The sequence below is a fragment of the Diaphorina citri genome, unplaced genomic scaffold, assembly GCF_000475195.1.
Source record: "Diaphorina citri unplaced genomic scaffold, Diaci psyllid genome assembly version 1.1 scaffold525, whole genome shotgun sequence".
Lineage (NCBI taxonomy): Eukaryota > Metazoa > Arthropoda > Insecta > Hemiptera > Psyllidae > Diaphorina > Diaphorina citri.
Genome location: NW_007377959.1, coordinates 1 through 10,781, shown reverse-complemented (window position 1 = coordinate 10,781; position 10,781 = coordinate 1). Strand labels below are relative to the sequence as shown.

The 10,781-nt window shown below is 41.8% G+C and overlaps 2 protein-coding genes across 2 annotated transcripts; both read left to right on the top strand.

The window, feature by feature from the left end:
* Positions 1–287: 287 nt before the first annotated feature.
* On the top strand, positions 288–1,780 carry LOC113467686 (inner centromere protein-like). The gene is made up of 4 exons (XM_026824017.1): positions 288–456; positions 724–1,115; positions 1,472–1,540; positions 1,760–1,780. The coding sequence occupies exons 1-4, from the start codon at positions 288–290 to the stop codon at positions 1,778–1,780; spliced, it is 651 nt and encodes a 216-aa protein (XP_026679818.1).
* Positions 1,735–10,523, top strand: LOC108252450 (myosin-11-like; the record flags this gene model as incomplete). Its single annotated transcript, XM_026824025.1, has 10 exons — positions 1,735–1,855; positions 2,049–2,154; positions 2,451–2,718; positions 3,567–3,913; positions 5,085–5,227; positions 5,598–5,661; positions 6,056–6,160; positions 6,534–6,865; positions 7,694–7,960; positions 10,347–10,523. Coding segments are annotated over exons 1-10 (1,842 nt in total), but the record flags the coding sequence as incomplete, so codon positions are not given.
* Positions 10,524–10,781: the final 258 nt, after the last annotated feature.

Here is a 10,781-nt window from a genome sequence, read left to right as displayed (position 1 = left end):
GGCCTGAATTTCATCCTAACAGATGAGGTTTGTTATTCTTGGAACGCCTGGGTTTCTTCTGTTTTGTCCTCTCTTCGGTTTCCGGACCATAAAACCTCAGCAGTTACAGTTCCCTCTAGCAAACTTCTTTAAAAGAGAGAGAGAAAAGCTCCACTAAACAAGCACAAGATCCCGGATAGCCGGATACATTTCAAAAATCAAATTAATTAAAACTTAGAACTCACTTCGTTCGATCAATAGGTACCTTCCCTTTAACTTCAGAGGTTTAATTGATTCTATTCCAGCTGATGGCAGAGAAGAAAGGTGTGTTGGAGACAAAACTAAGACAGAAGGAGATGCTGGAACAAATGCTAGGGCTGGAGAAACAACATCTGGAACGAATGAAGAAAAGTTTAGCAGGACATGAGAGTGAGAGAAATGCGATGAGAGAGACTCTGGACCAGACTGCACAGCGATGTAAGTATGACTGTTTTTTTGATGGTCTGGCTGGAGGACTTGAGAAAAAAAAACACTGACCTCGTTTGAACACGGGAAAACTTTTTTTTGAAAGAGGTTTGACAGAGGGAACTGTAACTGCTATAGTCTTATCGTCCCAGGATAAGAGAAAGCCAGCCGTTCCGAGAACGAATCTTATCTGTTTTGGGATAATGTTCGCCCTGGTAATCCAACCCGCGAATCAATAAAACCAATGCAGCAAGGTACTGATTATTTGATTTTTCCCAGACAAGCAACTACAAGAAGAAATCTCCGCTCAGAATCTCCGCCGAGATCAGACAACAACAGAAACCGACGCTAAAAACCTCGAGCTCGAGCAAGCCAAGTCTCGATTGTTCGCCGGACGTCAAACACTGTCACTCAAACAGGCACAACTCGACCAAAGCAAAAGCGATGTGGAAGAGTTATCGCGAACTCTGGACGAGAAAGAAGCGAGGAGGGGACAGTTGGAGAGAGAGATTGAGGAGAAACGAAGAGAGGGAGAGAGACGACTGGAGGTGCTGATGGAAGAGATGGAGGGGAAGTGTCAGAGGGAGGTGAAAGCGTTGGAGGAGGAACTGGAGGAGAGGAAGAAGGAGGTGGAGGCGAAGATTGAGCAGATTGAAAAGGACACGGCCATGGTAAGTAGAGTTGTAGATGAGAGTTAAAAAAAAAGAGAGAGATGGACATCCGATGGAGGTTTGATCGAGGGGACTGTAACAACGGAGCTCTTATCGTCCTGAAAGTGAAAAGACAAGGAGAGGATAGGAGAAAACCAGCCGTTCCGAGAGCGAAAATTTTCCGTTTAGGATAAAATTCGGCCCGGGTGGGAATCAAACCCGTGCCTTTTCGCTTACAAGGCAGACGCGCCAACCAAGCGAACTAGGCTAGCACTTTTTACCTTGTTTGGACTGCGAAAGGCCTTGTTTCATACCTCTTCTGGCAGTATAAACATTCATCTAGGTGTACTCCATTCTATTCGAATTTCCTCCTTTAGCTTCAACAAGAACAAGAACACCTCCTTCTATCACACGCATCCACAATGGAAACCCTCCATCAGGAACAAGCCAAAATCCGCCCCGGGCGGGAATCGAACCCGCGGCCTAGCGCTTACGAGGCAGACGCACTACCAACTAAGCTAACTAGGCTGGCAATAAGGATTAACAATAATAAAAGAGAATGAAAAGCACCGCACTTGAAGTAATGTTTTCATTTCCGAGTGCGGTTATATCTTTAAAAATATATAGGTATATATCTACCTGTGTGACATCTTTTGTGGACACAGTCAAGAAGTCTCCTCTACTGATTCGAATTCTAGGTGTTAAACTTCAAATTTTACATTCTCAAGATGGATCAAGTTTCCCAAGCTCCCACGAAGAAGGTAAGAAGAATACCTACCCTTCTTAGAAAAATTAATACTTGAACTAAACTGGTCTATGTTGCAAAATTGAAAGTGAAAAATTCTTTCTGATTCTTACATCCAACTTAAGGGCTTTTCTCTTATTGGTCTGTCTGTTTGTTCGCCATCACTCTTGATCTAATATAGGTACCTACTTATGATTGGTGTTTTACAGATTCTGAAGAGACGTCTCAATGAAACCTCGGTGTCCCGCACACCTAGCCCCACTTCTCTCAAACAGAACACCACTGTCTCTATGATGAATGAAACTGTGGAACTAGGTTCGTATTTTTTAATCCATTTACCTACCAATCACACAAATCTCAGTTAGAAAAATTTAAACCCAGCCAGAAAGCGGGTTTGATTCCCGTCCGAAGCAAACTTCCTAAACTGCAATATCGTTCTCGGAACGGCTGGCTTTCGCCTATCTTGTCCTTCTCTCTTCGCTTTCGGGACAATGAGAACTTATCCCTTAGCTGTTACAGTTCCCTCTATCAATACTCTTGAGGGGGAGGGCCAGAACCCCAAACTGTCCAAAAAACCAATAAGACAGGTACGTTTTTTCCTCTCATTCCAGACGACGCGGTCTCCGTGTCCGGCGAAAGCACTTACACCTCGGAAGAACCCCTAGCGGGCCGCCAATCCATCGCCGCCTGTCTTCAGGACATCGACAGCGGCCTTGTCGGACACACCAAGAGGCGGGACGATCTCCTAGTGTCCATTAGGAACAAGAAGGAAGAGCTGAGGGAAAAGAATGAGAGAACGGCAGAGTTGAGGAACAAGAATGAGGAGATTAGTCTGATGATTCAGGCGGAGGATAAGGATATGAGCGTGATTACTGACAAGTAAGATTAAGAATCAGAATTATCTGTAGGACTACTGGACTGAAATTAGATAAATTTTATTTAATATTTATTTATTCATTTAATATACCTTATTTATACATGCGGCTAAGACTAAAAAGTCCCATTATGCCAACAGTTTAAACAGGCCTCATTTATTTACATCAAACATAAGTACATACACATAGGTTTAACATTGAAAAGGATGGAGAAAATTATAAATATAAAAAAGATATTAATGGTAATAGCCACCAAAGAGGTTGCCACTGAAGATAAATGCCCATTTCTCCGATTTCAGTCCAGAAATCTACAAAATATGGAAAGAGGGAGCTGTGGAGTTAGCCGTAGGTATTAAAGATAAATCGGTTCAGGTTCCATAAGGAAAATACACGTTCACTATGCACTTGCGTAGCTTCAATCCTCTTGGCCTTCGGGAACAGTAGGATTCCTCTCTACACTAAGCTGCAGCACAAGATAAACGTCCTCCCAACATCAGATTCTGAAAGCCGGACTGTTGTAGTCAAGCAACGTCATCGTTGCACGGCCGAGCAAGTCTCTCTTCTTCTATATATAAAAAAAAATCACCTTGAAATCGAATGTCTTAAAAAAAGTAATAACCCATCCGGAAACGGAAAGTGGCTAGAAAATTTCCGAGTCGCCTAAGAAATCCTAAGATACATAACCAACACCTCCGGGACTCCGGGTTAAAAGTCAGTGTTCCACTCATCCAAAGAATTACTCGTACCTTTGACTCTTTAGCTTTGTGTCGTTTGTGACTCTTTAGCTAAATCCCTTTTAGGGATAATTTTTTTAGAGGATGTACCAACCATAGGTATTTTTCTATTTTACAGCTCGACTAAGGAATTGGACACATTTCGGTTCTTCGAAACCCAGGTGTTAAGTTCTCGAGAACACATTCAGAAGTTGAAACGAGAAGTAAATCGAAATAAGATGAAGCAGGCAGAAAATATGAACCTGGTTAAATCAGGCATGGAATCGTTAGGCCGACTCAAGGCTGAGCTGGAGGCAGGGCTGGCTGCCAAGGAACGGGAATGTAAGTTTGAGGGCACGGTTAGCCCAGTGGTAACGCGCTTGCTTGCCGTGCAGAAGGTCCGGGTTCGAATCCCACCATCGACAAAAATTTGCACTCCTTTTTTGGTTGCACATATTGCAACGGGTTACTTCCAGGTGCTCTCGTGTTGACCCAGCACCTAAATTGGAAGTATTGTGTCTCTTCTCGCCCATCTGGATTGTCGCGACGACCTATGAACTCAAAGCGAGAAAGTTTTAGATAACACTTCATTCGATCATTTAAGACCGGTTTTAGCGTCACCTATGGTAAGCTACGCCGAGCAAGGCAATTCCGATGTAAAAGTACCCAAAAAGTGCATTGGCGCACTCAAAAACATCCAAAACGGTCCCTAAATCCCCTAAAATGTCGCTAAAAGATCGCAAAAAAAAATAACGTTGAAACAGCCATGGTTTACGCATGAACTGACGTAATCACGAACTGACACATGAACTGACGTCATAACGAAAAAATGGCTGCCCACGAAAATTATAGGGGCTCAACCAAATGACAATTTTTTTCGAGATAGAGTCCTATTCCGATGTAAAAGTACCCAAAAAGTGCATTGGCGCACTCAAAAACGTCCAAAACGAAGGTAGGTACATAGGTATTCTTTAACCACGATCGAATAAACTACGGGCTAAAAAATTCCCGGAGGGACGGACCCAGCTTGTTTCCTCTTTTTTATGGTTTGACCAGAAAAATAGATCAAATTTATCTTTTTCTGAATTAAAGAAGTTGCAGTATTGAATCATTTTTTTTTATGGATAGTGGTGTAAAAAAAGACTTGTTCAGTTTCCACTGATGTTTCCTAAGAAAGTTATAGATGTAAGCGAACAAAATGTTTTCAAATACAGTAGATAGTCAGATAGAATGCAACTTAACATTTTTTTTTCTCGATTTTCATGCCCTCTAAAATAAGATAAAAAAAGTTTTTCTAAAATAAGATAAATTAAAATATTTCAGTGTATATAACATTTAATTTTGTGTTGACGCACCATAGTAAATTGACACACTCTTTTAAAAGTCGATGGGAATACGCCCTTGGATGGTAAATGAATAACTGAAATTAACTGAATTGAATGTCCCAATGTTTATTTTATTCTAGCTTCAGGTCTAAGCACACTGTACTGTGCTGTGTTTATTATTCTAGCTTCAGATCTAAGCACACTGTACTGTGAGAAGCTGAATTATCGTCAGATTAAGAGTGAACATATGCGTTCACTTATGCATACCTTGTGTTTATTTTATTCCACCTTCAAATCTGAGCACTAATCTTACCTTGTGTTTATTATTCCAGCTTCCGGTCTGAGCACTCTGTACTGTGAGATGTGTAAGCTGAATTATCGTCAACTTAAGAGTGAACATATGCGCTCCGAGCGACACAAGAAAATGCGTGAATTCCTCATCCCTATCTGTAAGGTAAGCAACCTCCGTGATCGAGTAAGTAGTTTTTGTCCGCTGGAGGTCTCGGGTTTGACTCCCGGTGAGGTCGAAGTGTTTCGATCTCCGTGCACTCAGCCTCCTGAGGACAGTGGAGTAGGTTCTTAGAATGGTGGTGGCATTGCCAATGTTAAGAAATATGGAATAGGAAGCTTCATAATTAAGGTTTGGTGTTAGGGTGGGGAGTGGGAAAATGAAATGTTGCTTGGCATTGTTCCTCACCATAAGTTAACCGTAAACATTCCACAAGGAAAATACGGCTATCCACAAATTGTGAAGATTCTTTGTTGAGCTTCTCCGCAGATAATTCACACATATGCGCTCCGAGCGACACAAGAAAATGCGTGAATTCCTCATCCCTATCTGTAAGGTAAGCAACCTCCGTGATCGAGTAAGTAGTACTTGTCCGCTGGAGGTCTCGGGTTTGACTCCCGGTGAGGTCGAAGTGTTTTGACCTCCGTGCACACAGGAGGGCGTGGGTTCAATCCCAGCCGAGGTTTGGAATTTTATCCTCAATATAATTTGAGAATTTGACCACAATAACTTAAAAGTCAGTGTTCCACTCATCCAAAGAATTACTCGTACCTTTGACTCTTTAGCTTTGTGTCGTTTGTGACTCTTTAGCTAAATCCCCTTTAGGGATAATTTTTTTAGAGGATGTACCAACCATAGGTATTTTTCTATTCTTTTTTCAAGAGGAACTGGACTTTTGTATTTTTTACATAGAAAATCTTTTCTTGTTTTTTCGCTTCAGATTTAGATAAAGCCACTTCTTCAGAATTTTGGTACTTAATACATCTACCTGTGTGACATCTTTTGTGGACACAGTCAAGAAGTCTCCTCTACTGATTCGAATTCTAGGATTTCTAGGTGTTAAACTTCAAATTTTACATTCTCAAGATGGATCAAGTTTCCCAAGCTCCCACGAAGAAGGTAAGAAAAATACCTACCCTTCTTAGAAAAATGAATACTTGAACTAATAAACTGGTCTATGTTGCAAAATGGAAAAAATGGAAAGTGAAATGAAAAATTCTTTCTGATTCTTACATCCAACGTAACGATTTTGCTCTTATTGGTCTGTCTATCTGTCTGTTTGTTCATTCCGCCATCACTCTTGATCTAATATAGGTACCTACTTACTACTTATGATTGGTGTTTTACAGATTCTGAAGAGACGTCTCAATGAAACCTCGGTGTCCCGCACATCTAGCCCCACTTCTCTCAAACAGAACACCACCACTGTTTCTATGATGAATGAAACTGTGGAACTAGGTCCGTATTTTTTAATTCATTTACCTAACAACAGAAACCGACGCTAAAAACCTCGAGCTCGAGCAAGCCAAGTCTCGATTGTTCGCCGGACGTCAAACACTGTCACTCAAACAGACACAACTCGACCAAAGCAAGAGCGAAGTGGAAGAGTTATCGCGAACTCTGGACGAGAAAGAAGCGAGGAGAGGACAGTTGGAGAGAGAGATTGAGGAGAAACGAAGAGAGGGAGAGAGACGACTGGAGGTGCTGATGGAAGAGATGGAGGGGAAGTGTCAGAGGGAGATGCAGGCGTTGGAAGAGGAACTGGAGGAGAGGAAGAAGGAGGTGGAGGCGAAGATTGAGCAGATTGAAAAGGACACGGCCATGGTAAGTAGAGTTGTAGATGAGGGTTGAAAAAAAAACAATAGAGGATATCAAGGCATTTGCAGCAATGCCAGCTTAAGTAGTCTTCTGCAGATTATGACGATGGGTCAGCTCCCTGGTTAGGGGTCAACTGCGCTCGCCTTGCACGCGGGAGACCCGGGTTCGATTCCCGGCGGGGTCAAGAAATTTGTATCATGCAAATGATTGGTACCGTGACTGGCTGTTGCGGGGCCCACTCAGCCTCGTGAGGAAAATGAGTAGCTATGTAATATAATGCGCATAGCGACCGGTGCCAGCATGGTAGGTAAACATTGGATTTTAGGAATATTGAGATATGGAAAAATCCTACAATGCTGCAGTGAGCACCAAAGGTATGACATAATAACACAAAGAAACTGCATTTACATTTACATTAAGAAAATATGGTCCACATTGAGAAATGTGTACAAGTTCAAGGTCGACCATGATTTTAAAAAAAAAAAAAAAAAAAAAAAAAAAAAAAAAAAGAGAGAGATGGAGATCCGATGGAGGTTTGATCGAGGGAACTGTAACAACGGAGCTCTTATCGTCCTGAAAGTGAAAAGACAAGGAGAGGATAGGAGAAAACCAGCCGTTCCAAGAGCGAAAATTTTCCGTTTAGGATAAAATTCGGCCCGGGTGGGAATCAAACCCGTGCCTTCTCGCTTACAAGGCAGACGCACTAACAACCAAGCTAACTAGGCCAGCACTTTTTACCTTGTTTAGACTGCGAAAGGCCTTGTTTCATACCTCTTCTGGCAGTATAAACATTAATCTAGGTGTATTCCATTCTATTCGAATTTCCACCTTTAGCTTCAACAAGAACAAGAACACCACCTCCTATCACACACAGCCACAATGGAAACCCTACACCAGGAACAAGCCACATGGTGTGTCAAAACTAATGCAGCTCAGAATGAACTTAACGAGTTCCAACTAAACATGGAACTCCTGCGCACCAAACTAGCGAGTCTACAACAAACATCGGATGAGGAGAGGGACAAGCTGAGAGGGGAAATGGACAGGATGAGAGGAGAGATGGAGGAGAAGGGGAGGCAGAGGCAGGAGGAGGTGGAGGGGGTCATGGAGAGGAAGAGGGAGAAGGAGAGGATGATGGAATCTTGTCGAAGGTAACTATCTTGTCGAAGGTAACTATCTTGTCGGAGGTAACTATCTTGTCGAAGGTAACTATCTTGTCGGAGGTAACTATCTTGTCGAAGGTAACTATCTTGTCGGAGGTAACTATCTTGTCGAAGGTAACTATCTTGTCGGAGGTAACTATCTTGTCGAAGGTAACTATCTTGTCGGAGGTAACTATCTTGTCGAAGGTAACTATCTTGTCGGAGGTAACTATCTTGTCGAAGGTAACTATCTTGTCGAAGGTAACTATCTTGTCGGAGGTAACTATCTTGTCGAAGGTAACTATCTTGTCGGAGGTAACTATCTTGTCGAAGGTAACTATCTTGTCGGAGGTAACTATCTTGTCGAAGGTAACTATCTTGTCGGAGGTAACTATCTTGTCGAAGGTAACTATCTTGTCGGAGGTAACTATCTTGTCGAAGGTAACTATCTTGTCGGAGGTAACTATCTTGTCGAAGGTAACTATCTTGTCGGAGGTAACTATCTTGTCGAAGGTAACTATCTTGTCGGAGGTAACTATCTTGTCGAAGGTAACTATCTTGTCGGAGGTAACTATCTTGTCGAAGGTAACTATCTTGTCGGAGGTAACTATCTTGTCGAAGGTAACTATCTTGTCGAAGGTAACTATCTTGTCGGAGGTAACTATCTTGTCGAAGGTAACTATCTTGTCGGAGGTAACTATCTTGTCGAAGGTAACTATCTTGTCGGAGGTAACTATCTTGTCGAAGGTAACTATCTTGTCGGAGGTAACTATCTTGTCGAAGGTAACTATCTTGTCGGAGGTAACTATCTTGTCGAAGGTAACTATCTTGTCGGAGGTAACTATCTTGTCGAAGGTAACTATCTTGTCGGAGGTAACTATCTTGTCGAAGGTAACTATCTTGTCGGAGGTAACTATCTTGTCGAAGGTAACTATCTTGTCGGAGGTAACTATCTTGTCGAAGGTAACTATCTAGTCGGAGGTAACTATCTTGTCGAAGGTAACTATCTTGTCGAAGGTAACTATCTAGTCGGATTTCCCGATTTTGAAAATTTGGACCGATTGCAATACTTTCATTACTAGTATAGCTCCGCTATACTGTAGTAATAGAAAGTAAAATGTTTTGATACTTATTTGTTTTATACACTTGTCACATGTTCTATTCATTGTCCTTTGTTGCAGTTTATAAGCCCCTTTGACTCGTTCATTGTATTGCATTTCTTCGTATGTTTGTAGTGGTAACTATCTTGTCGAAGGTAACTATCTTGTCGAAGGTAACTATCTAGTCGAAGGTAACTATCTTGTCGAAGGTAACTATCTAGTCGAAGGTAACTATCTAGTCGGAGGTAACTATCTTGTCGGAGGTAACTATCTTGTCGAAGGTAACTATCTAGTCGGAGGTAACTATCTTGTCGAAGGTAACTATCTTGTCGAAGGTAACTATCTTGTCGAAGGTAACTATCTTGTCGGAGGTAACTATCTTGTCGAAGGTAACTAATCTTGAAATTTCAATTTTTCCTTTTGTTAACCGTTAACCAACAACAAGCTTTTTTTTGAAGAGGTTTGACAGAGGGAACTGTAACTGGTAATAACTGTACTTTTTTAAGCGAATGCAAATATCAAGTTTTTTTTTAAAGAGGTTTGACAGAGGGAACTGTGACTGCTAGAGAAATCGAAGAGAGAAGGAAGACAGGATAGGAGAAAGCCAGCCGTTCCGAGAACGAACATTATCCCATCAGGATAAAAAAAAAAAACACATGTATTTTTTTGTTAAGAGGTTTGACAGAGGGAACTGTAACTGCTATGGTCTTATCGTCCCAAAATCAAAGAGAGAAGGAAGACAGGATAGGAGAAAGCCAGCCGTTCCGAGAACGAACATTATCCCATCAGGATAAAATCCGCCCGGGGTGGGAATCGAACCCGCGGCCTAGCGCTTACAAGGCACAAGGCAGACGCACTACCAACTAAGCTAACTAGGCTGACTAGGGTAAGTTTTATAATAGGAATTTCAATTGTGTTTAGCATAAAACCTTGTCACAAATGCCGTTCCCCGCTTAAACTGCGCTATATTTTATAACTTGACGTCTTGGAATCGAACCACCAACCTCCAGATTCAGAGTCCACCGGCTAACAACTACACAAGTGAGGTAGTAGTAAGTTCCACATAATAATATATCCTACTTCCAAATCTACAAGTAGGTAGGTAGGTAGGTACTAGGTACATACTTCCGAAGTTCAGTGTTGAAAAAGCGCGGGAAGGTGAGAGAATTGAAAGAATTTACGAAAATAGTCAAAGGAAAAAATGCTGTTAAAATATAGAATTCATTTCTTTAATTCATTCAACAGGCTCTGGACGATAAGAAGGGCGTAGAGAAGGCCAAGTTCAAAGCTCAATACGAGAAACTAGTCGCTATGTATGAGAACGTAGCCAAAGCTAGTCGTGATGCCGCAGATGAATTAATGGTGCATAGGAATGCCAGGGAGAGAATTGTGCAGGGACTGCAAGGGTTAATGAAGGAGAAGGTAAGATAATAAGGGGTTAAATTTAACTAGTGGTTCGTCAAATGAATTAATGGTGCATAGGAATGCCAGGGAGAGAATTGTGCAGGGACTGCAAGGGTTAATGAAGGAGAAGGTAAGATAACAAGGGGTTAAATTTAACTAGTGGTTCGTCAAACTCAGATTTTTTTTTTTTAGGTTTGTTAGAGGGAACTGTAACTGATAAGGTCTTATCGTCCCGAAAGTGAAGAGGAAGGTAGACAGGATAGGAGAAAGCCAGCC

Coding starts and splice junctions, on each gene's coding strand:
- LOC113467686 (XM_026824017.1), top strand. CDS start 288: ATGGCAGAGAAGAAAGGTGTGTTGGAGACAAAACTAAGACAGAAGGAG. Junction 457..723: donor GGACCAGACTGCACAGCGAT/GTAAGTATGACT, acceptor GATTTTTCCCAG/ACAAGCAACTACAAGAAGAA. Junction 1,541..1,759: donor AAACCCTCCATCAGGAACAA/GCCAAAATCCGC, acceptor TTGTGGACACAG/TCAAGAAGTCTCCTCTACTG.